Source organism: Solanum tuberosum, unplaced genomic scaffold (genome assembly GCF_000226075.1).
Source record: "Solanum tuberosum cultivar DM 1-3 516 R44 unplaced genomic scaffold, SolTub_3.0 scf00020, whole genome shotgun sequence".
Classification (NCBI taxonomy): Eukaryota; Viridiplantae; Streptophyta; class Magnoliopsida; order Solanales; family Solanaceae; genus Solanum; species Solanum tuberosum.
The window spans coordinates 1,446,362-1,473,283 of NW_006238946.1; the positions used below are offsets into that span (position 1 = coordinate 1,446,362).

General features: G+C 31.8%; 3 protein-coding genes and 1 pseudogene across 5 annotated transcripts; 3 read left to right on the forward strand and 1 right to left on the reverse strand.

The window, feature by feature from the left end:
• Positions 1–708, reverse strand: part of LOC102600636 (oligopeptide transporter 7-like) — a 3,893-nt pseudogene extending 3,185 nt beyond the window's left edge.
• Positions 709–3,318: 2,610 nt separating this feature from the next.
• Positions 3,319–4,672, forward strand: LOC102594050 (thiosulfate sulfurtransferase 18). Of its 2 annotated transcripts, XM_015305682.1 has the most exons (6): positions 3,319–3,565; positions 3,701–3,781; positions 3,859–3,932; positions 4,014–4,084; positions 4,215–4,268; positions 4,366–4,672. In XM_015305682.1, exons 1-6 carry the CDS (start codon positions 3,546–3,548, stop codon positions 4,453–4,455), a joined length of 390 nt encoding a protein of 129 aa, XP_015161168.1. In that variant the 5' UTR covers positions 3,319–3,545; the 3' UTR covers positions 4,456–4,672. The 2 variants fall into 2 exon arrangements, with proteins under 2 accessions (XP_015161168.1, XP_006340747.1); XM_006340685.2 differs by having other exon boundaries at positions 3,542–3,781.
• Positions 4,673–6,343: 1,671 nt separating this feature from the next.
• Positions 6,344–12,088, forward strand: LOC102594386 (MLO-like protein 4). The gene is made up of 15 exons (XM_015304837.1): positions 6,344–6,892; positions 6,984–7,041; positions 7,136–7,365; positions 7,927–8,043; positions 8,131–8,191; positions 8,274–8,380; positions 8,866–8,940; positions 9,438–9,523; positions 10,299–10,348; positions 10,431–10,471; positions 10,569–10,739; positions 10,874–10,909; positions 11,421–11,488; positions 11,573–11,633; positions 11,724–12,088. Exons 1-15 carry the CDS (start codon positions 6,773–6,775, stop codon positions 12,015–12,017), a joined length of 1,575 nt encoding a protein of 524 aa, XP_015160323.1. The 5' UTR covers positions 6,344–6,772; the 3' UTR covers positions 12,018–12,088.
• Positions 12,089–19,966: 7,878 nt separating this feature from the next.
• Positions 19,967–26,784, forward strand: LOC102594714 (26S proteasome non-ATPase regulatory subunit 4 homolog). 2 transcript variants are annotated; one of them, XM_006340687.2, is made up of 11 exons: positions 19,967–20,138; positions 20,232–20,345; positions 20,464–20,569; positions 22,836–22,950; positions 23,032–23,241; positions 23,367–23,676; positions 24,136–24,259; positions 25,126–25,229; positions 25,346–25,414; positions 26,277–26,354; positions 26,447–26,784. In XM_006340687.2, exons 1-10 carry the CDS (start codon positions 20,127–20,129, stop codon positions 26,325–26,327), a joined length of 1,215 nt encoding a protein of 404 aa, XP_006340749.1. In that variant the 5' UTR covers positions 19,967–20,126; the 3' UTR covers positions 26,328–26,354; positions 26,447–26,784. The 2 variants fall into 2 exon arrangements, with proteins under 2 accessions (XP_006340749.1, XP_006340751.1); XM_006340689.2 differs by having other exon boundaries at positions 26,280–26,354.
• The last annotated feature ends 138 nt before the right edge of the window (positions 26,785–26,922 follow it).

Genomic DNA, 26,922 nt, shown 5'->3' on the forward strand with positions numbered 1-26,922 from the left:
GTTGCTGTCATTTTGAGTTCGTTGAAATTATCGAAGTTTGAGGTACCGCTACTTCTTTAATGGTTAATCCGTTTTATCTTGGGAGGAATTAATCTGCAACCTCGGGTACTTGAGGGGATTAAATTTCTTAAGGACACACAGTGGGTTCTGTGGACTCGGATAGTTCTTTGTGTTTTTCTTTTCATCTTTTATTATTTCTGGTTTGCTAATCTGAATACAGGAAATAACAATTTTCTCATGAGCTTCGTTTGCACATCCATTTTCTTCTCCTGTGTAGAAGACTTGCTGAGATGCCATAGATCCCTGCACCACAATAACTAGTCAACTGGTGTTTCCATTTGATAGATCGAGGCAAGGGTAAATTTCACTTATGGTTAATAAAGTTTATGCACTATAACTTTCTATTGTCACATTAAAATACTGAATTTTACCCAATATAACAGTAAAGTATGAAGCTTACCGTCCGTGAAAGAGAAAGACATGAACAACCGTGGCAAAACTGAATCCATAAGTTAGTAAAAGGACAATGCTGAGATAAAGACGATCCTCGTGGTCATACTTCTCTAAATCAATGTGAAAGTTAGGGTCTATGATGTTTGAAATGTTGTAATCTTGACTGTTTTCCTTAAACATGCCATCTGAGAATATTGGAAGGTTCTTGGCCTTGTAAACATTGAACCAGTACATAAGAGGTGTAACAACATACATAATGAACTGCAAATTAATACTTAAAGTAATTGGAAAAGGCAAAACGTGTAAAAGGTAACTTGAACTTGTATCCTTTGTCAATTGTATCATTAAACTTAAATAAAATAAAAAATTTAAACTCATCTGACCATTGAACGAGCTTACTTGACATTTCTTTTGTTGAATCACTTAAAATTTGTGTTATCACACTCATAAAGCAAGTGAAGCAAAAAAATTGCTTTTAAAAAAATTACATAATAAAAAGAAAAAAAAAGGAAAAAACAAAAGTTTCCTTCCGTTATATCTCCGCCTAATTTGTCTATTGAACCTCTGTCGACGATTGGATTTTTAGTGAGTTTTAGCACGTGAATGGAAATTTCAGAAAGAGAATTCGTCGACAACGATAATCATTTTTTGTGGTGATTTTGCTCTGATAGCTATGGGTCTTCCATGGTGGATTGGTGGTTATGTGGTGGTTTGAGTGATGAACGATGAAGAGAAATTGAGAGGAGAGCAAATATAATTTTTTTTCTACGTTGAGCTCTGTTTTTTACTATGTGTGCTCTTCTTCTTCTTCTTCTTCTTCTTCGAGGAAGCCCCAAAAAATTTACCACAACATCTCAAGTCCAAAAAATGTAATCAGCTCAAATTAGTTAGTTACCGCCAATTATTAAGATGTAATATTATATAGGTAGACCAATAAATAATGTGAAAACCCTTTCCTTGTGACTCTTAGAGCTTCATAGTTGAATCTCGAAGAAGAAAAAACTTAAAGCTTAAAGGAATGTAGATGATAGAGATGGTGAATTGAGGTTAACGGTGCATCGGGTTTGGGAAGGTGGTGAAATGGGAGAGAAATAACAATTTTAATAATTTTTTTAAAATAGAAAACTTATTACTATTTTTTCTTTAATTTTAACTTATTTGGTTAATAATTATGAAAATAATAATGACATGACGTTAATATATGTGACATGAAAATGACATGTCATTAATTTAAGGAAGAGTGAGGTACACACATAATTGAAGGAATTTAAAAATCTCATTTTAATTGAGTATAAAAATTCAATTGATAAAGTGTTAAATAAAAAAATCTAGAATACAAACTCATAGTATAAGAGTCCATCAAACCATTTCTCAAATTGAAAAAAGGAAATGGAGTGGAATGCTTACTCAGTGGAGCTGAGATTTCCGACTCAGCATCATTCATTGCTGAATTTTCCCCCTAAATTGGCATAAAAATCTTGAGTTACAATCCTTATTGATTACTTCGTTTAATCAAAGCTGTGTAAGTACTTAAAACACTTGTCTCATTTTCCACACCAACACTTCTACATAACTACATCACTAATTAACACTAACACAAATTGTGATACTATATTACTCCCTCCATTTCATATTAATTAAATTTTTGAGGTATTTCACACCCTTTTAAGAAAAGTAGATTAAGACATAAATTAAACATAATTTTTCATTTTTACCCTTATTAATTATTGTCAAATTTATGATTAAAATAACTAAATATTAATTAATCACTAATTCCAATACTAACTAATGAAGGGTAAAAATTGAAAGAACACTCTAAATATAGTCTTGAAAACTGAACAATTAAGTTAATTTGAAAAATAAAAAATATCTCAATAATTCAATTAATATGGAATGGAGGGAGTAGGATTTAGGAGTAATTCTAAAATTTATGACTTTAAACTCGTGACATTGTAATTGAAACTGTTCCAGGGATATATAGAGGCTCCGTTATTATGATTTAATGAATTTTCTTTTAGTCAACTCTTCATTTATTTTTTTCATAACAAAATTCAAAATATAGCCCAAATTTAACTTGTTTGAAGGAGTAATTTTTCAAGACTATATTTGCATAATTTGGGACAAAATCTAATTGACAACATGAAAATGAACATTTTGTGCAAATCAGTCGAAAGCCCACTGAAACAGGCTTACAGCCCACTTCTGTTCTGTTCAAACTATCCAAATATAATAGATTCACCATAAGCTTTATCCAACTTGTCTTCCACTTAATTTAGAGAGAAGAAAAAGCATCCACTAAATTTTACTATAAACGGAAGAAATACGAAAAAATAACATATATTAAAACACATAAATCTGTCATTCTAGTCAGAATGCACTACATAAAGCTTGTTTTATATATTAGGTCGACTATAAATTTAGTTTTAAATTTGACAAATTAAAGTCATCTCTCTATTTTAAGAGATGGAGGGATTGCCTATTTTAGTTAAACTGCAACTTTTTATTGAGTTTCTTTCATCACTGTTAATGAAATTTTTCGAAAGAATTCAGAAAATATTAATGGAATATTTTTTTCTTTCATATTTGATTGGTCTATTTTGATATTCCACGTTGACAGTATCTTCTTCACATTCCAACCCACCTTATTTTTTTGCTTAGACACAAGAAAAATAAAAAATAAAAACTACTTATTTTCCTTCCAACTGAACACCTTAAAAGACGACTTGTTTAATAAAAAGATATGTTTCCGTCATACCAAAAACACAAAATTGGGAGAATATCGATTTTGTGTCATTGTCAAACCCAACGTGGAAGAGGTCTACAAAATGGCCCATTTGCTCATATTAATTTTTGTGCCACAACGTCAGCAGCCTACACGCACGAAACATAGTGCCGTAAACAACAGACGGCACAAAAGAAAACATCTTCATCACACAAAAATCAAAATCCAGTGGCTTTTCTGTTCCAGATGTCAATTAATTTTCATTCTCAAAACAATCGAAAACGCCAATAGATCTCCTCTGATCCGGCAGCATTTACTGAAGTCACTTTGAAAAAAATCTTCTATAAAAGTACAACTTACATTTATTGTCATGGCAGCAAGTCAACTCGGGTACAGTAGAACAAAATTCTTCATATTCACAATTTGTTACTTCATAGACAAACAAACATAGTTCTAGGTTGTTCAATTAATTATGGGTAATGGTATTATTTCTCTTCTTTTTGTTGTTCTGCTTCTGTTTTATAGCTCAGGAGCAGAGGTTGTTACTGTAGATGTTCATGCAGCTCGTCAACTCATCCAATCTGGACACCGTTATCTTGATGTTAGGTAAAAATATAACACAAATTTTAGATCATTTTTTCTTCAATATGAAATCTGATCTGATTTTCATTCATATTGAACAGGACAGAAGAAGAATTTAAGAAAGGGCATGTACACAACTCTTTGAATATTCCCTATATGTTTAATACTCCCCGAGGTCTCTTCTTCTTCTTCTTTTTTTTATCTTAATTTCCCGTGTTAATTAATTACGTAATAAATGATGTTTTGGTGACTTTAGGTAGGGTGAAGAATCCAAAATTTATAGAACAGGTATCTTCAGCATGCGACAAGGAAGAAAAGCTAATTGTGGTAATACATCTTTTCGGGATTGTTTATTTTAATTTCCTCGGAAACTAAACAACGTAACGAGTCGATGTAGAATTTGACTTCTTCTTCATAAATGTTATGTAATTTGATGGGTAATCTTTGTGTTGTGAAGGGATGTCAGAGTGGTGTGAGGTCCCTCTATGCTACTACTGATCTTCTTAATGCTGTAAGTTGAATTGTCTCTCTTTTTTCTATCTGGTTATACAATTACGTCTGAATCTTGATTTGGTAATATAAACAATATGAGATGATGAAATTGGCAGGATTTCAAGCATGTCAGCAACATGGGAGGTGGGTATCTGGCTTGGGTGGAGAATGGATTTGCTGTAAACAAACCACAAGATGAGCTTTGATTGCAGCAGTTTTGCTAGCTACCAAGAGGAGATCGATCAACTATAAACAATCAATTTCTTAAATTAACCACCTACGAATAAATTGTTCATTAGAATCAAACATGTCTTTTCTCTATTTGTCGATCCACGTGTGTATTCGCCTCTGCTCCGAGGCGGACCCACATGATCATGTGCGGGTGCACGTGCTTTAACTAACGTATATTTATTTTTAACCATACACTCATCATTTTCAAATTTTGGGTTCACATTTAACTCCGATGATTAGTTAGACGTAAACAAAAGAATTGCATAACGTCTGATCTTGACCTCTACATTTTTTTAGATTGCGGTCACTATACGTGGTGTTTAATAGGGTAGTAGTCAAAAATGTAATTTTAAAAAGCAATCTGTTAGATCAAATTTTAAAGAACAATAGATACTTTTGAGTAGTAGTACAAATTTACTTTTATAAGCTGAATTTGTTTTTACTTCCCTCCCAAAAACACTTTCTAAAACCTTGACAGAACTCCAACTACTAAAGCTGTTCCTCTACCTTTCTATAAATTCTCAACTGCCAAATAAGCCCTCCAGAATGATAGCCTTAATTTATTGTTAATAAAATAGTGCCGTCATTAATTTGTTTACATTATGCAACTATTTAATACACTTGTTAAATTTCGCCGGCACATAATTCATCACCTTTTTTTATTTATTTATATCCGTCAAGTGATAAATCTATTCCCATTCCTACTTTTGAATTAAATAGTATTTTTTCAGATCATTTTTACTTTTTCACTTATTTTTAAAATAAAATTTTACTTTTACTTATCACTTTTGACACAATATTTATATAAATAATTATTTTTCTAATGAGTGTGCCAAATCAAACAGGAGAGTACTATTGATTACAAAAAGGTTTACTTATCTAATTATGGACAAATTTAGAAAAAGATAATTATATTTTCTTAATTATGTGAATGGACCAAAATAATAATTCATTTAAATGTATCGAGGGAATAATATTTTTGTCTATATTTAACTGCCACGACTAATGTCAATAAACATATAGCGTGATGACCAGCAAGACCCACACCCCATAAATAGGCGTGAGGGAGCATGTGGGATTTTCAGATTGTCACAATTCCTAAAATTGACAAGGATAGATTACTGTGGAAACAAAAAAAAAAAAAGGTACAGTAGTTAATTTCTTTTATCTGTTCAAGATTTGCCGAAGCGAATATTGTGTTGATGTGAGCTAATAATAATTTCTTAAAATTAATCGAAATACACAGAAAGTTAATTCCACAACTTCAAGGTTTTACAATGGCTATACTATTCTTTTCTAAGAAAGTTGAGCTGTGACACCTTGAAAAGGCTGATGCAATTTAAGGTTGATTGTTTTCTATGATCCATTGTGTTACTCCATTCTTGGAAGAACATAAAAACCAACCTCCCCAACAATACGACAACTCTTTAGTCAATTAACTACAAAAAAGAACAATTTTAAGGTCTAAATAAGTCTGGGTCAATGTTGACGACAACACTAATAAAGAAGGCATAAACTAATTCAAAATTTGAAATTTATAGTTCTTGCAAAATTTTAAATTATAGAAATTACTCCTTTGGTCGCTAATTTATGTAATATAGTTTAACTGATTAGACCGCACAAACTGGTTTAAGAAATATGCATAGACTTTGATATGTTCCAAAACACACTTCAAGTAGGACCTTTGGTGACTTTTTTACTAAATAAGTAAGATCTGAGTAAAATATTGATAGTGTTATTAAATATTTATCACTTAAAAAAATGTCTCATTCTTTTTTTTGTATTGATTAAAATGAAAGTATATCATATAAATTGACACGAGAGGGTTAACGTGAACCCAAAGTCATAATGGTAGCTCCAACTATGAAAGTGGGTGAAACTCTTTGAATACAAGAATTCAAATTTCAATAGCTACAATCAAGATTTCTGTTTTATCTGCCTAAACCTAGCTGATATCATTTTTAAGAAAAGAGGAAAAACTGCAACTACTACAACATAGGTGTGGCGGGCATTTATAGCAGAACAAGGATGGTCAGATTGCCAATTGGTTATACAACATATGGCCAAAAGATTTCACATGGGACCATTATGTTTTCATTGTTTTGTAACACCCCATGGCCTTACTAAATGTTCATGACTATGATTATGAAGTTGTCAACTAAGTCATTGCTGAAGCTTTTGCACTTAAAAAAAACTCCATCTTTCTGCAACACATTTTCTTCTGTTTCAAGAAGATGATGTAAATAAGTTTTATGCAGTTTTTTTAAGGTTGTTGTATACTTATTAGTCAAGATGGGGAATTTCAAAAGAGCGTCCTTTGCTGAAACACCCACATGGGCCGTGGCAACAGTCGTAGCTGTTCTGGTGAGCATTGGTTTCTTGATCCATGGAAGTTTGAAGAAGTTTGGAAAGGTATGAAAAAAAAAAGACTATCTTTATTGGATTTGGAAAATTTTCTGTTCAATATGTTGAATTCTCTGCTTTCTGTGTTTTGTTCTGATAGTGGTTGCATAGGACAAAGAGGGAACCTCTGTATGCTGCATTAGAGAAAATCAAGGAAGGTAAGCCACCTATTAATAATCTGTGTATTGAGCCTTTTATGATCAGTTTTTTTTAATTTCATAATAATGAATTTCCTTTTTTGGCTGCAAGCAGAGCTTATGGTTTTTGGACTGCTATCACTGCTTATGGGTCATTGGATCGTTTATGTTGCAAAGATTTGTGTCAAATCGTCAGCCGTGAGCAGCCACTTTTATCCATGTTCTCCGCCAAGAAACAAAATGGAGTCAGCAATTACGAGATTTGCTTTATCAGGTTCTTCACACTCGAATTTCTCAACATCAAGGCTACTGTTAAGCAGTGGACATGAAGATTATTGTCCTGAGGTAGCCCAGGAATGAATGTTCTACTCAAAATTTAATCTGACAATTACTTTTAACTGTTTTTGGTCCAAATTATGTCTATAAATAAATTTTGGTTGATTCTTCACGAGCTATCATCTACTGAAAATAACTAATGTTACCGTGGAATCTCTAGTCTACTGTTGTAAGCTAAAATTTGTCACATGAGATTGTTCTATATATAAATCCTAAATGTAGCATAATTAATAGTCAAATGTTTTCGTTCACTGAAGTTCCATGATATTACTACATCTAATACTCATCAGTTAGAAGATTAGTCGCGCTAAGAAGCAATTTTTTTTGGAAGTTTAACGTGGCTTGAACTTGAAAATAAGACTCATTTTAACAAAGACTCCTCCGGACTCCCTAGCCAGGCAACAAGTGAGCTTGTCTTTATTAAGGAAAACAGAAGTTCTCTCACATTTTCCCATCTTCATTTAATTCTCTTTGCAAGTTTCAAATTGCTTTAGTTGTTGGCTTTAGTAAAGTGGCCAGTGCTAATAATGGATTCACATGAGCAGAGAACATTAATGTTGGTTTTACCAGGGTCTCCAATCGTTTGCTTCAAAGGAGAGCCTGGAGCAGCTCCATCGCCTTTTGCTTGTCCTTGGTGTTAGCCATGTATCTTATAGCTTTTTCGCCATTGCCCTGGCAATGATCAAGGTTGGATATCTTCTTCATGATTAACATCTTATTACATCTCACAACTTTCTTCCTAAATCCATCAAGAAACATGAATTAACCATGTAGATATATAGCTGGAGAAAATGGGAGAACTATGCCAAGTCAATGGCTCTTCAAAGACTAGAAGGTGCTAAAATTTCCAGCCATACTACTATTCTTCATACTTTATTTGTCATTTCCAGGACACTTACTTGCAAGTTTAACCTTAGGTTCTGAAGAAGCTGTCCCAAACAACACAAGAATGGGGCGTCTATCAACTTTTACCTTTCACCAAACCACTCATCCATGGAGCCAGCACAGAGCTCTTGTTTGGCTGGTATTTTCACGACAAATCCTGTTTATCTGATTGAGTGAATCCTTGTTATGTGCAATGCTTCTTCTATCTCAATTTAAGGGGAGTTATCATAGACAATAACAAATTCAGGTGGCTTTGCAGCTAAAACTATGATTTAGTGTGATACTAATCTGCAATGTCATTTACTAACTCTATGCCTATGCAAACAAATCATTGTTCACTCAGGTCCAAGTCACAAATCTTAATAATACTGTCGAACTATGTTTAGGTCTTAGCATTTGTTGTTACTTTAATTCACGTATTCAGATAGAATTATTGTAAACCAGTGCATCAAAGCATATTCCCATGTCGTGTTTGTATTGGCATCAATCAAATTTAATAATTTTCTCTTATCACTATGTATGTCTGACGAAAATTTCACCATCATGCTTTAATCTTCCCAACCTCTTGAGTCTTGACAAGTGCTGCAATGAGTCAAGATATTTAATTCAATATTCCCTTTTTAGCTTTGTTTCAGCCGCCAGTTCTGGAGTTCTATAAATGAAGCTGACTACATGGCTTTGCGCTTGGGCTTTATTACTGTAAGTCATGTACTGTCATACTCCACAAATGCAAATATTTCACTCAATCATCATTAAAATTGGAAGTGAAGACTGACTGACTTTCTATGGCGGACTTCATGCTGCTCCCATTTATTATTTTCACTTAATTTTAACAGTATAAATCAGTTCATTAATCATATTTGAATTTTGGTTATTTTATGGAAATGACTCTTTAAGCTAATAACCACTTAATACAACATTCACTTATGTAGATGATGTGAATCAGTACATAACAAATACTAAGTAGGCCCTAATTTAGGTACTTATATGTAGTTCCACTGATTAAGTTCTTTATTGATAGAAGCATTTTTACTAATCCATGAAACAAAGGGCTCACTATCTAGAATTAAATTGTGACTTTCCAGTAATGGTCTAAACTGCCAAATGTATTTGTTGTGGTTGCGATATCACGGCTTACACCTCTATGTATCCCTTTGACAGAAAAACAATTCCATGTCTTTATATTGTTCTTGCAGACTCATCAGCTGCCATTAACTTATGATTTCCATAAGTATATGCTTCGAAGCATGGAGGAAGAATTTCGTGATATTGTTGGCATAAGGTACAATGGCATATCTATTTGAAGGTTAAGTTTTTGTTTTGAACATAACTATAGTGTCACAATGTAATATTTGGTACAAGGTTTTCCACATTCTGAATCATCCTACATGATGGCAGAGAAACAATAACTCCATATAAAATATCTGCAATCATACAGATATATGGAATTGCTAGTTCTGAGGTTACATAATTTATGTTTTCTTTTTTATTATCGTTCCGTGTTTCCACATAATAGCTATGGCTATCATGTATGGGTTAACCAGTAAAGATGTTAAGATTGACTGCTTGACCCTCCTTGGAGGGAGTAAAAATATTGCCTCTTCCTACTTCTCTGTTTTTTCTTCACCAACAAGAACCTTTTGCTTTAAATCTACAACTTGGCCTTCCTATCTTTCCCTTCAACTAGAATTAGTTATCTTTTCAATCTCATGGCACAAAAATAGCTGCTCCACGTGAACTATCGTAAGTACTTATAAAAGAATTTATGAGAATTCATATAACTCATTCTAATTTTTTCTGTTCCTGACTGTCATGATCAACAGTTAAAGCTTTCCCTATCTCTATGCATAGATGATGTGTTGTTTATGTCCATTTATATTGTGCTGTAAGACAAAAGCTGACATATATGTCCCTGTTGGAGGACTAAATGCAATATTTCACAAACTGTAAGATACTATGGTTAAGGCATATATGATGTTCCATTATTTTTTCTTTATTTCACAATTTCACTATGGATCCAGTCATCTAAGATGCTCCTTTTCTTTTTCTTGTTGCAGTGTTCCACTATGGATTTTCGTCATACTTTGTGTATTTTTAAGCTTTCATGGTAACTTTTATCTACTAGATATTATCTGGAATTTCTGCCTCGGATTGCTTTTTTCACTATAATTTTAATGATCATTGTCCAGGCACAAATATCTACTTTTGGATCTCCTTCTTTCCAGCTATTGTGAGTCCCTTGTTATTTTCTGTTACATTTTTCATTTTGCTTCAGAAGAATTATTCATTCTCATATTTATGACTTTGTCAAAAATTGTTATTGGAAGTTGATCCTTTTGGTTGGTACCAAGCTTCATCGCGTGGTGGTCAAGCTGGCAGTTGAAAGCATGGACAGTAGTCCATTGGAAGGATTTCATCAGTTTAACCTAAGAGATGAGCTCTTCTGGTTTGGGAAGCCTAGGTTTCTGCTGCGGATAATACAATTTGTATCATTCCAGGTATGACCAATAACATCTTTTTTATCCTCGAATCCAAATGGTAACTAGAAGAGTATTACAACTAATTTTTTAGCTCAATGATATAGCGTCCTCGGATATGCTTTACTGATTGCTCTTCTCTTAATCATATACAGAATGCATTTGAGATGGCAACATACATATGGTCACTGGTAAGAACTTGAGAACCTAGTGTTCAGATAGAGGTTTTGCTTTGCCTGTAAATTATAATGAATTAAATTCTTCACCCAATATATCCCTTTTGTAGTCGGTAGATGCAAGTTTCAAACATTAATTATTCACATACTCTCCATTTACTCCGTGCCCTTGTGTGATCAAAGCGAGGGACATAGATTCTTCTGCCTAGTGTTTTTCTTGTTTGACACTGTTGATTATTTTGCCTTGTTGGGAGCCTCTACAATATAACTTGACCAAAATTTTCAACTGGAGAAGCAATTAGTTTTGGTTGGAAACAGAACTTGTACAACTTTAAAGGACATATATAGAACTTTTCAACTCTTAGAACAAACTGCAAAGTACTGTTAAACTATGGGCTAGACAACACAGAGAGTTAAACAGACAATGCTTTCATATGTAGTTTGTGTCTGTTTTATGTTTTATGAATACAATTTCTTTTTCCATATGTACATGGGGCAGACAACTAATTTCCTTTTCTTGGTGCAGTGGGAAATTAAGGGATCTTCATGTTTCACAGACAATCACACATTTCTCGTGATTCGCTTGTCATTTGGGTAACTATCTTGTATCTCACTTCCTTGTTAACTTGTTGCTGAATACACTCATTTTAGCATGATCCTTGTAACTTGTTGCTGCAGGGTTGTTTCTCAATTCTGGTGTAGCTTTGTCACATTTCCACTCTATGTTATTGTTGCTCAGGTAACTAACAAACCCAATGTAATCTCTTTTTTTGTCCTTGATAATCATTCTACACATTTTATGTCAAGTCAGTGATTAATGTTTAAGCAGATGGGTTCGAGATACAAGAAGACCATCGTTTCAGAGAACGTTAGGACTTCACTACATGGATGGCGACACAAGGTGAAAACCAGATTAGAAGGTTCTGTTGTTTCTCCAGAAACATTGTTAGCAACCACATCATTAGACTCCATGGCGGAGGATGAGGTAGATCAAATTCATACCATTGCTACTATCAGCACAGAGGTGTTTGATGAGACTCTTGAGCAAAGTTGTACCAATGAAATCTCAGAATGTGATGAGTTACATATTCCACTTTCTCCTAGAAATCAAGGAGAGGTTTGATCAAAACAATGATGAGATGATATAGTTTCGCCCGGCCCTTATATTACAGAAAAGCCACAACCTTAGACCTACTAATCTTCTTCATCTTGCTTTTCTCCAAATTTTCCAAACTATAGATGCATCTTTTCTCTTCATCATTGAAATCCGCCATTCAATCGCAGTGCGGTGTTCTCAAAAAGCTTATTTTAATTTGTTGTCTCTTGGCTATCTATTTAAGAAAATCTTTGTATGAACAATTATAAATTACTCCTATAAGAAAAGAAAACACAGGCTTGTTTTGGCCAGTGAACCTTTTCCGTTTGGATAAACTATGGTAAAAAATTTAGTTGACGTGGAGTTTTTATTTCACTCAATAACATAATGACATATAATACATATTTTTTAAAAATAAAATAAAGAGATGGTTGTTATTTTCAATGGTATAAGTGAAGCCAAAAGGGTGAATAAAAGGGTATTTTTAGACAAAAAAATAATAAGTGTAAGGGTTGTTTTAGATCAAAAGATTGATGAGTAGTATTTTTAGATCTTTTCTGTTAAATAAAAATAATATATATTCTCTTTAAATAAATTAAAAAAGGAAATTTATAAGAGGCTTAAATTAAAATAGAGAAACTAAAATATTGGGGCACTTCATATGAACAAAATATGACATGTGCAAATAACACTACATTGAAGATCTCTATCTATAACAAAAAACATGGTTCAATAAGATTAATGATCTTCTCTTTATTTTTCAAGTGATGCAGATTTATTTATCAATTTCTCTCTGATTTTTTAAAAATTTGAAATAGGAAAAGAGAAGAAGTTAAGGTGAATTACTTAGATTTCTTTTAACCTCACAAAATTAATTAAATTTCACTCTAATTAAAGACATATCTAGTTTTCCCATTTTAGTAATGTATTATTTCACAAATCTTTGTTACCTTAAATCATTAAATTTTTCAAATGGGATGATTTTAGAAGAAAACGACAACTCTTTCATAAATCTGAAAAGGAAACTATATAAATTATTTTCACGTATCTATTTTCACCCTTAACCATAATTATGCGAGAAAACAAATAATGTAATCCTAGATAAAAGAATATGATCAATTGATATAATCTAAAATAAAAGAGCAAACTCTTAAAAGCATAAAAATATCTAAAATTGAAAAACTCATTAGTTTGATTTGATTTGTATGTTTATTAATAATAAATTAATAGGAAAAATTACATAAATAATAATTTAGTCGATGTAGTTCTAATTAGGGTGTAGTATCTAATGCTTAACAATATAAAAAAAAATATCCCGTTATCCAAAAAAAACTTTAGGGTGCACATGAATGGAATTGGTGTGAATTTTTTAAATATCAAATCAAATTAATTGTGCCAAAAATTTTAAATATATGAATCAAACAAATTAATAAAATTTGGGGTTTTTCAACCTCAACTTTTTTTTTTGGATTTTTTTTTTAGTTTCTCGGGTTTTTGATTTTTTTCAGGTTTTTTTCGATAAAGCATTCACACAACATATAATTAACTTGTGCTCTAAATATTTTTTTAGTCCTACCAAAATACAATTATTTAAGGTGTTTCTTAAGAAAATAACACAAAATATGAGATAAGTGATGACATTTCAATATTTAAATGAAACTGCATAAAACTAATAATGTAAATTAATAAGTCATAATGAAAATGTCCGTAATTTAAAAGTACTAAATCATACTAAAATAAGTCTAAGAAGTTCAATTACATGACTCAACATTGAAGAAAAAATAAAATTAAGTTATGTATTTTAATTAACTAAATCAATGTAAAGCTAAAAAATAAATATTCAACATTATTGTCATTCTTAGTGTTGAATTGATTTTTTTAACATTAATATTAACTAGTGAACTTATCCGCGCTTCGCGCGATCATAAAAAACACAAATAATTCACTAAATACAATATAAATAGAAGAGGTATTTTTATATATAATAATATTTGTATCTAATATATATTTATATATTTAATATATGTGAATCTAAGTTAAAAAATTTAAATACTTTTCAAGAGTTTCTTTTTACATTAAAAAAATGTATATAATAAAATAATTACACCTTTTTGTTTCTCCTTACATAAAAAATATATTAAATAAAATAATTACACTTTTTTATAAATGTGCAAAGGTACAATTTGTATCCATAGCGAAAAAAACATAAGAAAATTACATGTGATTAGAAGTGAAAGAACACAATATTTATTGTTGCAATTTATAATTAAAAATAAATAACATAAATATACTATTTTTTAAGTAAAAAATATATACCAGTAGATTATAGAGTTACAACAATCCGAAGTTCATAGAAAAATTAATCTTAAAAGGTATGTACCACAGAGATACATAAAAATATATACAATACACAAACCATTACGATTTTATTAATTAAAAAAGTAGAAGAAAAAACTAAATCAATACGTAATGTTTAAGTTTTTGTCTATATCAACCTCACAAGTCTATTACTATTTGAGAGTTTTCTTCTTCTTTTTCGAGTCAAACACAAGCATGAGTATGATACTTTAATAAAAATTAAGGGAATTTTTGGATAAAAATTCATGAAACAAAAAATATAAATTTATATAGATAAAAATAGAGGAATGCCATAAAGTATCTTAACTTTTACATTTAATATTTAAGTATTATGAATATGAAAAGGTAAAGAATATGAGAGTCATAAATATTATTATGAGTAAAAATTAAATAAATGAGTTATGAAGGTAAAAATATTAAAACAAATGTGGTTGAAAAGGACAAATATAAAAGACATAAATATAGGACTTCAAGTGATATTAATTGTTATACTATGTGGGCTTAGGAAAAGAGATAAGACACTGGCAAATCTCTAATTTAATGGATCAAATAATTTTTAATTTTTATTACTTAATTGGTATGTGAAGAGTCGTTGTTATAAATATATTTTTATTAATAAAATATTTATTTGAAATAAATTAAATACTTTACTTTTATAATAAAATAATTATTTAAATTTGGAAAAAATGTCAAAAAAGGGGAAAAAGATAAATATAAATCAAGATCATAGAAATGTGTCACATCACATTGTCTGTATTTCTTCTTTTATATATTCATTAAGAAACACAATAAGTTATCATAAGTTTATACATTTAAATTTGGGGGTTATGAGGAGTTACAGAAATTATGGAAATGTAAGTTATGAAGATAAAAAGATAGAGTATAAATTATGATAAAAAAAATTTGGGTTGATTAAGTCAGAATCGTTACCTGAATTTTAATTTGTACCAAAGATTTATGAGGAATCAAGATTGATCAGAAAGAATTTTAATTTATTTCTTCTACATGGTCTAACAGTCTAAATTTATAGTAGGAAACATTGTGTTGATTTATTATTAAGTTAATTATGTAGAGAAATGTAAAAGAAAAAAGGATTTTTTTAAAAAAAAATACGCATTTCACCATGCTTTCTCTTGTTCCTTTTAGTGAAATAACACCATTTTGTATATTTTTTACTTCTTGTGAAAATTTTAAAATATTAAACAACAACAACAACAATAATAATAATAGCAAAGTTAATTCAGTAAAAATTGGTTAATTGAGCTTTTTACTAAGTTGGTTAATTATTAGAGTTTCATATTACTCTTGTATGGTGAATAAAAGGAAATCATGTCTTTTTATCAATTTTTCTTGTTCAAGACGAAGAAACAAAATAAAAGAGGGTAGAATAATATTAACTGAAACCAACATAATACATTAATGAATTTTCAAAATGTTTGAAAATCATTCAAACTTTTATACTACTACGACAATCTCTCTTCATGAATCTTCCAAGATAATCAAGCTTCCTTCTTCATTTTGTTGAACTTGTATCAAATAATGTGAACATTTCTTTGCCTCTGTGATGAATCATTGAAGAATATATCTACGATCTTAATCAAAGTAAATGACATATCATAATATTATCTTTTCTATGTCTTCTTAATTGAATATTAAATATATGATTGATGAATAAAAAGATGAAAAAAAAGAAATTTTAAAAGAAGAAAAAAACCTATACTAATAAAAACAAAGAATGAAAAAATCAAAATGAACATTCAACATCTTCATAGATGATTGGTATTTATAGATTTGGTAATCCATAAAAAATGTTAGAAAAGAGTTGAAAAGACATGTTATTTAAATAGAGAATGTGAAAGGATGAAGGTTTTTTACAACTCATTACATATAATTACAATAGTAAATATAATTGAATTTTTTAATTAATAAGCAAATTATTTAATGAAAAAAATGAAGAAAAAAGGCCAAAAAAGGAGAAAAAATATAAATAGGAATGGAGGCCATAGAGATGTGCCACATCACCTTGTCTTGATTCTCCTTTATAGATATACTAGATAATGTTGCCCGTGCATAGCACGGGCCCAATAAGATAAATAGTATGTTTTGGGGCAAATAACCGAGTTTTTGAAGCGATTGTTTGCGTGGATAAAAGAATAAGTTTTTTATCACAAACCTGTACTTTCTTTGACGCTATTTAAGGCATAATAAGACTACCACATACAACATTTTTTGAAATATTTTATGTTGTCAATTATCATGATTTATAGTATTTTTACGATAGAATCACTTCAAGAATCAGTGGAATTTTTTGTTATTTTTTCAAAACATATTTTATATTGTCAATTATCTTGATTTATAGTATTTTTACGATAGAATCACTTCAAGAATCAGTGGAATTTTTTGTATTTTTTTCAAAACATATTTTATATTGTCAATTATCTTGATTTATAGTATTTTTACGCAATTTTTAAATATAAAATAAAATAAAAAATAAGACAAATAAATTAAAATGGACCCAATATATGTTATTTTTGTTGTCTCAATTTATGTGACACAAATGAAATTTGGAGAGTCATCCAAATTTTCATATTTAAAAAAAAATAGTTTTAAGTTATTAATTATTGTGATTTATAATATTTTTATGTAACTTTCAAATAACGTACATTACTGGTCACTTTTTCCTAATTTATGTGATATGGATAAAATTACAAAATTAACCCTTTTAAAATGTCTTTCAGATATTTTAAGTTGTTAATTATTATTATTTATAATACTTTTTTGGTAATTTGAAAATGATATGTGTTATTTTTTCTGTCCCAATTTATGTGGGCCTGATAGAATTCTGAGAGTCAACGTATTATATTATATAGCTTTTAAATATTTTAAAGCTTTTTAAGTCATTTGTAAATGATATATGTTGCTTCCTTGATTGGGACTTTTCCATTTGTGACACATATATATAGATATTTGGTGCCCGTGATAAATATTAATTTTTTTTGTTTTAATTTATGTGATATAAATGGAATTTGAAGATCAGTCGATTTTTTATATGTTTTCTTAAAAATATATTTGAAGTTATTAAATTGTTGTGATTTATAGTATTTTTGCGTTAGTTTTGAATAATATAGGTTACTCATGTTTCAATTCACGTGAATAATCATAAATATTTTCAGTTGTTAATTTATTGTGAATTCTAGAAATTTTGACGTTATTTTCAAATAGTACATGTTACTTATTCTATTCCAATTAGTCAACCAAATTTCTTATATGATTTAAAAATATTTTTAATTGCTAATTATTGTGATTTATAGCATCTTTTATGTAACTTTTAATAATATATAATTTGTTCAAATTCATATGACAATGATAAGATTTCAAGAGTCAACGCAATAAAAAATTATTTTTTTTAAAAAGTTGTACCTCTAATATATTTTGTAGCTAAAATATACTTTCTCCGTACACTTGTATTTGTCATGTTGCGCTTTTTGAAAGTCCATTTGACTAATTTTCAAAGTTAAATCAGATTGTATTGATTCGATATTTAAAAAAATAAATTAAATATGCAAAATCTATACAAAAAGTACTATAAATTGTAATTTTTTGCCTATGAATATGATGAACAAACACATTGTAAAATATTAGTTAAAATTCTTATAGTTTGACTCTAAAAAGGAAATCATAACAATTAGAAGTGCATAGAGAGAGTAATAAATAGGTAATTAAATTTCAAGAAATTTAAAATAAAAGGTTGAAAAAAATAATTAGATAGACAACATATATTGAAAATTGAAAACATATAAATAATAAAGGGAAAAGGGGCAAAAATATCCCTCAACTTTGGTTTATTGTTTGACTTTACCCTCGCCGTTAAAACGAAGTTAATTTTACCCCTCCCGTTACTAATTTCACCAAATTTACCCCTCATTTGACGGAATTCCCAAAATTCATCCAAATTACCCGAATTTAAAAAAAAAAACTATTCCCTATTTTAACCCAATGACCCGACCCAATTAACCCTATTTTACCCATTCTCCCAAATTTCCTTTACCCATTCTCTCTTTTTCTCCTTGTGTCGTAGATTCTCTGCCCCATGCTTTCCATCTCTACTGTTTCTCATATTTTAACCATTCATCCGCAAATTAGGTATCTTAGGAGTCTCATCTATCCGTAACATTTAACCGATTGCTTTACAAATCATTTTTTAATATAAAATCCGTGAGATAACTAACCAATGAAGGATCTGTCTTGTTGTCCATATTGTGGTGGCTGCTAACTGGTACGTCTTATTCTTGGAAAATGACCTTTTTGAAGCAGAACTTTTGCGTGTAACTACACTGTTGGGGAATGCATCAGTTTTAGATCAAAATGGGCTTGAACCTGCTAGCCCCTTGGCTTCAGGAGGAATATTTTCAAATGGAGGAGCTAATGTGGACAGATGGGCATCACCATTTCAATAAGAAGTATGGATACTAACTATTAACATAACCTCTTTTAGATCTAATTTTTTGTGTTTGAAAAGTTTTTCTAACATAATTTTCTAAATTTCCATGCTAACTTGATTCCTTTTCAAGTGTTTTAACTTCAATCTCCACTTGTCTCGTGACAGGTAGGTGAAGCTAACAAGAACAAATTCAATTTGATACCTTAACAATGATTAGTACAAATTCTGATGGAGAAACTGAGTTGTCTTTTCTTCAACTCATCGTTTTGTTCTTCACTTAGCTTTTGATGGAGAAAAAGAAAGAGAATGGGTAAAATAGGGTTAATTGGGTTATTCTAAATTGGGCCGGGTCGTTGGGTTAAAATAGGAAATAGTTTTTTTTTTAAATTCGGGTAATTTGGGTCAATTTTGGGGATTCCGTCAAATGAGGGGTAAATTTGGTGAAATTAGTAACGGGAGGGGTAAAATTAACTTCGTTTTAACAGCGAGGGTAAAGTCAAACAATAAACCAAAGTTGAGGGGTATTTTTGACCCTTTTCCCAATAATAAATGGGCACAAATGAGGTCAAACTTTTTGGCTAAGGTACAACCATAAAAGAAGAATGTACAACACTATCAAGCACATATGATCCAACACTTGTCATGTGCTAAGTAGTAGATATTCCCACTTATTATATATAGTAATATAAATTTGAGCTTTATTAAAATACTAATATCTATGGACTACAACCTTTATTGTACCATTCAAAATTTTAAGTCTCAAACTTGAAATAATATCTTAAAAGATAAAAACTATGAAAAGGTATAAGGAATATTTATAAATTATATCAAAGTAATATAAAATAAAATTTAAAATTATATATATAATGTCAGATTGATTTGATCTCAAATTGACCTTTTTTAGTTAAAATTAAACCAACCCAAATAAAATCAGTTTTTTTTTTCCAATACCAAACCAAATCAAACTATCTAGTCACTATTTTTTCTTAATTTATAATTTGATTCAATTTTCGATACGATTTTATCCGCCCTAATTCTAATAATAAATAAACATAAATTAACTCAATTGGGCCTTAGATACATTTACTTACAAGTCGGAAAACGGTATGAAATAGGGCCGCTCTTTTAATTGGACCTATATATTTTACAGTGTTCCATAGGAAATAAATCCGACCCGCGACACCGCTATCCTCTTCGGATTGTGACTTTTCCTCCTTTAAGCAGCAACTCCCTCCGCAAGTAAACTCAAATTCCTTCCAATTTTCAGAGAGAGAGAGAGACGAAACGATTTCTCAGTTCAATCTTCCAATCATTGGATTTTTCTTCAATCGTTAACCATGGTGCTCGAGGTCTGCATAATGTTTATTGATTCCAATTTCAGTTCTATCTTTACAATGTTATAGCAAACTAGGGTTAATTTTTGTTAACTTTTTTTTTATCAGGCGACAATGATCTGCATCGACAATTCGGAGTGGATGCGAAACGGTGATTACTCGCCCAATAGGTTCCAAGCTCTAGCAGACGCTGTTAATCTAATCTGTGGTGCCAAAACCCAGGTTTCGATTATTTTTCTAAAGTTATATTCTTTCTAGGGTTTGTGATATATCTGGATGGTCTCGTACTTTCAGTGAAAACTAATTGAGCTAGGTTTTACCGTTTCTTTTTTTTATCCAGTCTAATCCCGAGAATACAGTTGGAATTTTGACGATGGCTGGTAAAGGGGTTCGAGTGTTAGTCACTCCGACTAGCGATCTTGGAAAAATCTTAGCTTGTATGCACGGTAAGCTCTGTTCCGTGTTTTTTACTCTTTTTTGTAGAGGCACTTATTACGACTTATCTAGTTCTGAGCTTTTGTTACCTTGACATGGAATATGTTGGGGCGCTAGGTTTATTAAGGTACCTGGAAGAGAGCAGACATGTGGAGATAAGTTTTGTTCTTAAAAGTGTGTCTTACATGGCTCAGTTTTCTTGTTGGCGTTTATTGTTTCCACGGACTTTGTTTTGGGTGTAACACATCATATATAGAAGAGGTCTGACTAGACAGATTATGATAATCTATCATTAGAGGTGCTAGAATACCTGTGATTGCATGTTTAACTACTTCTTGCCTTACTCCATGGGTTGTTACACTGGTTTTGTTAGTGACTTAGTGTCATCTTCTTATCGTGCGTGCCTAATCGCTTGTTCTATGCCTTTTTTAAGGGGGGGTACACATACCTTACCCCTTCCTTGGGAGAGGTAGAGAGGCTGTTTCCGATTAGAACCTCTACTCAAGAAAAATATTTTCAAAACAGGTCAAGAGCAAAAGGCTATGATGAAAATAATGAAGAGAAAAGTATTGACATCAAAATAGTATTGATAATAAAGTAAAAGGAACAACAACAATAATAAAATTGAGGTATATGATAAAAATAGCACACTAGTAGTGATTGATAAGGGGGAGAAGATAAAGTGCTCTAAACTAGAGCCAAGCGCTCCCATAGAATAGGGAGAAAATGTTCAACTAGCCTTCTACCCTAATCCTCGACCTCCATGCTCTCCGGTCTAGAGCAATGTATTGAGGAAGTTCAATTAGTTGACTTCATAAGATTACTGTAATTGGTTCCTCTTTAAGTGTAAATTTTTGGAGGTGACCAGCATGCCGAGGAATGCAAAGTTACCAGTTCAAAAAAAAAAAGAACTTCAAAAAGGTGCTCTTATGCTTAAGCTTAAATTCTGGAATATTTAGATGTAGAATTGAAGCCACTTTGTAATTTCAAAGAAATTCAAGATGCATAGAGCCTGAGGAGAAAAGATGGCTGGAAAGAAAAAAAGGGGGTGAGGGATAATGATATGCCAACTATTTGTTAAGTGTATAGAGTAGCAAAATAGGAGTCAAGATGGGGGGCTAGGTAGGAAGTGAACTGCATAATTACATCATCTGTAAAGTGTTCTCCAAATGTTTGCACAAAAAGATACGTATAATTACACTCATGTATTATTGCTTTGATTTTCTTGATAGAACCATCAAGAAAATCTGGAGAATGGTCCCAACTCCCATCAGTACTTTTGGTGTGTATTCACGGAACGATATTGTTCTATGTTTTGATGGTCTACTACAAACCACTCTTTGAAAGCTAGGGGCCTATGCGTCTATTTAAAGCTGCTTTTATGTTTCAGATACATTATATTTTAAATTCCACTGAAAGCTTGTGCTTTTAGTTTTTTTTTTAGTTTTCAATTCAACCTTGATAAAACATTGCAATGTATCAAAATAGGTGTTGAAATAATGTATCATCACTTGTTTGTTAATAACGTACAATATATTCTGATTGTGGAAATTGTATCAGTTTGTGTATTTCAATTTTACAATTATATAATGTATCATAAGTTAAGTGAAATGAGCCACCAACCAATGAGAATAAATTGACCAAAACAACCAGAATAGTAAAGTTGTGTTTCCTTATGAATTATTGAATCTAATACATTGAGTTATTAAAGTGCAAAGGAATCAGCTGATAAATTTGAGCAAAAATTATCATAGCATGAAAAGAGTGTCAAAGTATCGGTTCCTATCAGAAGCAATGAAAATGAATGAATTCATTTATTTATGAATTAATGAATATGATACATTGCATTAGTAAAGTGTGGAAGTATCAGTTTCTACAAGAAGTAGTGAGCATAAATGTTGTAGTGTGTTTGAGAATTAATGTATCTGATACAAGAATGTTATCTAATTTTTGTATCAAATTATATACGACAAGATTGTTAGCTGGAGCAAACTGTCCCTTGTAAATAACACTGATCTTTTATAGATTTTGGGAGCTTCCAGTCCTAGCTTAATCCCCATATTATGGAGCTATCTGAATCACTTTTGTACTCTTCGTATCTTCTTGATGCCATCAATGAATATATTTTTTTCATCAAAAAGATGGTTCCGAAGTCCATGTGGTGCTTGAGTTCTATACTACTGCATGATAGTAGTATCTCTTAGTGTCTTGGGGTGTGCGATGATCTCTTGTATTAACTCTTTAGTTGCTGAGTGGGCCTTGTCTTCCCTCATTCAGGATTGGAGATAGGCGGTGAGATGAATTTGGCTGCTGGAATCCAGGTAGCCCAGTTGGCATTGAAGCACCGACAAAACAAGAAGCAACAACAAAGGATCATTGTTTTTGCTGGCAGGTGATATTCAGATGCTTTTCTCTGTATTGTCTTTGCTGCTTTCAACTTTTGATCATTCTATTGACATTTCACTTGTTTCAGCCCTGTTAAATATGACAAGAAGGTCTTGGAGATGATTGGGAGAAAGTTGAAGAAGAATAGTGTAGCACTTGATGTGGTTAATTTTGGTGAAGATGATGAAGGGAAAGCTGAGAAGCTAGAGGCACTAGTTGCTGCGCTTAATACCAATGACAGTAGTCACATCATTCATATTCCTCCTGGTCCTAATGCTCTCTCTGATGTTCTCATAAGGTGACCCCTGATATAACCATCTTCTTATCTAACCATTTTGTTATCATAACTAAATAAGATTTTTCTGCCTGTACTTGTGAAAAGCAATTCCTTAATAAGTTTTATCCCTCATCTGTCATTGGCAGTACTCCTATTTTCACTGGTGATGGTGAAGGTGGCAGTGGATTTGCTGCTGCTGCTGCAGCGGCTGCTGCTGGTGGAGTGTCTGGATATGATTTTGGTGTAGATCCTAATTTGGATCCGGAACTTGCTCTCGCACTCCGAGTTTCAATGGAGGAAGAAAGGGCGAGGCAGGAAGCAGCCGCAAAAAAGGCTGCAGAAGAAGCTGGTAACCAAGAGAAAGGAGAAAATCAGTCTACTTCCCAGGACGTTGCTATGGCTGAAAATGTCAATGCAGGAACTTCTGAGCCCGAAAGCAAAGCTACCGACCTAATGGTTCGTATCTTATCCATCTTCTTCATATCTGATACCTCTGAATATTAGTTGGAAAAAAGAACTTTTTTGTTCTTTCGGATGTAATTAAATGTGTTATTTCTTATCAACTGTCTAAGTTTGAGATTGTTTTGGTGTATGGCATTTTTTTCTCCTTTTTTGGGGGAGGGTGGGGTGTGCAAGACTCTACTGGTTAGCCGAACCATGTATAGTTACACGTTGGTTTTCTGGAATTGCATGAATCTTCTATTTTCTTGGACATTCTTAAATACCTTAGTGAGATTTATTCTGGCATTGCACTTTACCTTGTTCACACTTATGCAAAAGGATATTGTTTCCTGTAGTTTGTTTACACTGAAATTTTCTTTAATAAAACTGGGTGTTAGCTTGAAGGGTATTTGATACTGGCCTTTTAGAAGTCAACATGAAATAACACCTTAATTATAATTGGATCTCTTACAGGATGATGAGAATGCCTTGTTACAGCAAGCCCTTGCAATGTCGATGGACGACTCGTCCTCCAATGTTGCTACACGAGACACTGACATGTCAGAAGCAGCTTCTGAAGATCAAGACTTGGCACTTGGTACGTTATGATATCTGCAGTCTTAAATGGTTGATATACTGGTATCCTGTCACAATCTCATAGATACATAGTTTAACTGTTAGCAACATACCTAACCTAGTTTAGTTCATTCACAATATTTATTCCTTGTTTTCTTGCATTTCTCACAACATACCTAACCTAGAATGTGCATATCTAAACTTGAATTATTCTATGCACTTCTAAGGATTTCCTGATCGAAAACAACTATTCCCTCCGCCTCAATTTATGTGGCGTGGCTGCGTGGGTGACGAGCACCTAGTTTAAGAAAGAATGGAAGACTTTTAAAACTTGTGGCCTAAAACAAGTCATGGATATTCATGTGGCTATAATTCATTTCATTAAGCATAAAATGAGAGGTTTAAAGTTAAGTTGTTTCTAAATATAGAAACGTGTTCTTTTTGGGCAAATTTAGAAGGAAAGTGTGCCACAACAGGAGTATTATATTTTGAAAAGTTGAAGTTTGAAGGAAGAGAGGGAGTGGAGCCCCCACTCCTCTGGATCAAAAGAAAAAAACGATCACCCATCTGATCTCCTTTTCTTGTTTCTCTATGATAATATGATCAAATAAGAGGGCTTACGTAGTAGTTAAGGTTCATTTTCTGAAGAAATGCCTATTATTCATGCTTTATTTGTCATTTTTTGTCCTGAAATTGTCCTTTAATTGCCAATGGAGGTTGTATTAGACTCTATTACTTGGCTGTACATAGCATTGGCTTACCCTATCAAATTCCTCAGTTCCTTGAAAAGGTTGACACTTGTACATAATCCTTTGTAGTTGTTACCTTACAAGGTTCGCTCATTATTGTACACTTCTGATTTGTCTCGAACCTTCTGGTGCTTTGCAGCTCTTCAACTGTCTGTGCAAGACAGTACAAATGATCAGTCAAATCAGACAGATATGAGTAAGCTGTTGGCAGATCAATCATTTGTGTCATCAATCCTTGCCTCAGTAAGTCATCTGTACACAAAACTCTGTTATTTCACCAGAGAAAGTATGTGTTTTTCCCAAGGATTGGAGTGTATTTCTTCTGCGACTTTTGACTTAATTTTGCATTTGATTGACAGCTTCCAGGTGTTGATCCAAACGATCCTTCCGTTAAAGATTTGCTTGCTTCCATGCAAGGCCAGTCTGAGGTGAGTTAATTAGTTTATTAATTAATCAAAGAGCATGTTCGGGTAAGTTCGGGTTTAGTTTCCTGTTTAATTGTTGTTTCTGGTTTATGCGTCTGTATTTGCACTTTGAGCTGAATATGGTGTTAGACTGTTAGTAATGTTGACATTAATAATGTTGGTATTAGTTATGCTGAGATTATTCCTTATTTAGTGTTTGGTTCAGTGTGTGAAAAATAACATGCATGACATAATTTCCAAAGAAAAAAATTGCTTACAAAAATGCCCTCCACAAAAATGGTGGAAAGGATGTGGAGGAAGTGTCTTTAACCATACTAATGCATTCATCAAAACTACTTGCATTGCTAATACCAGGTTTCCCGTGTATTAGTTATACACATCATAATACCAGATAGAGATAGGTTGAGAAAGTGTACCAAAGAAAGTATTAGGAGTACACAAAGCTAACGTAACTAATGCATTGTTTTTTCTAATGCATCCTCCTACCAAACGACCCCTTAAGAATTGGTGCTCTTCAGACGAGATACAAAGCTGACCACGCCTATTAAGATAGCTTTTTTGCATTCTAGAAGACCTCCATCTTAACAAATCCCAGGGGGGTTATTTAATATTTCCAAGTAAATGAAAAAAACAGTATGGGTGACAAACATATCAAAAAGACGAGAATTCTTCTGTAGGTGCAATCATGTTATTCTTGATGCTTCTGCTTTCTTTCCTTACCTTTAGTTTGCTGTTGTCTTTTTATTAATGGTTGTATAATCTTTCATAGTGGATGGAGGGATGCTAAGGGTCATCTTTTTACCAAAATAGCATGTTTTCTGTTGTTTTTTCAAATAGATTTGAAAAATGAACTAATTTGTCCTAGCAGAAGAAGGATGAGGACAATGATAAGGAACAGAAAGAGGAAAAGAAGTAAAGATGCGTACAACTATTTGCAGCTCAGGTATGTAACTTCTTAATGCTTTGTTTTTGAAGAAAGCTGCATCTTGTCTACTATGCTCCCGCTAGTATGAACATTACTGTTAATCTTTGTAGGCAAAGAAGTTCAGATGGTAATCAAGTATGCTGCTGCTGAAACTGCTCATTGGAATGGGTCTTATTATGTCTGTGGGAAAGGGATGTATCTCATTACTCTTGAGGGACTAATTGAATCGTTCTTTAAAATATACTGTTATAAGATTATGGAACTCTCAGTTAGATTGATTTGTGGCTTCCAGATGATTTGTATTTCTCTCTCAAAAAATCATGTTAAGGACAGATCCTAGCAAACAAGATGGTGTTTACCTTCAACTACACATCCTTTTCTTTTGTGAAAAATTATGCGTCGCCAAACATCTATGAAGTGACAATTAATGTTTCAAGGTGTCAACACATTTTATTTAGCCTTTTGTTAACATCCTTTGTTATCTCTGAAAATGAAGATGCGGATTACTTCTCATTGCCTTTATTGATATACTCGTGATCTTTTATACCAAGAATTGTCTTTTTAAGGGGGGGGGGGGGGGGGTGAA

Coding starts and splice junctions, on each gene's coding strand:
- LOC102594050 (XM_006340685.2), top strand. CDS start 3,648: ATGGGTAATGGTATTATTTCTCTTCTTTTTGTTGTTCTGCTTCTGTTT. Junction 4,085..4,214: donor AGGAAGAAAAGCTAATTGTG/GTAATACATCTT, acceptor TGTGTTGTGAAG/GGATGTCAGAGTGGTGTGAG. Junction 4,269..4,365: donor CTACTGATCTTCTTAATGCT/GTAAGTTGAATT, acceptor TGAAATTGGCAG/GATTTCAAGCATGTCAGCAA.
- LOC102594386 (XM_015304837.1), top strand. CDS start 6,773: ATGGGGAATTTCAAAAGAGCGTCCTTTGCTGAAACACCCACATGGGCC. Junction 7,366..7,926: donor ATGAAGATTATTGTCCTGAG/GTAGCCCAGGAA, acceptor TGGTTTTACCAG/GGTCTCCAATCGTTTGCTTC. Junction 9,524..10,298: donor CGTGATATTGTTGGCATAAG/GTACAATGGCAT, acceptor TTCTTGTTGCAG/TGTTCCACTATGGATTTTCG.
- LOC102594714 (XM_006340687.2), top strand. Junction 23,677..24,135: donor GCAAAGCTACCGACCTAATG/GTTCGTATCTTA, acceptor GATCTCTTACAG/GATGATGAGAATGCCTTGTT. Junction 24,260..25,125: donor AGATCAAGACTTGGCACTTG/GTACGTTATGAT, acceptor GGTGCTTTGCAG/CTCTTCAACTGTCTGTGCAA.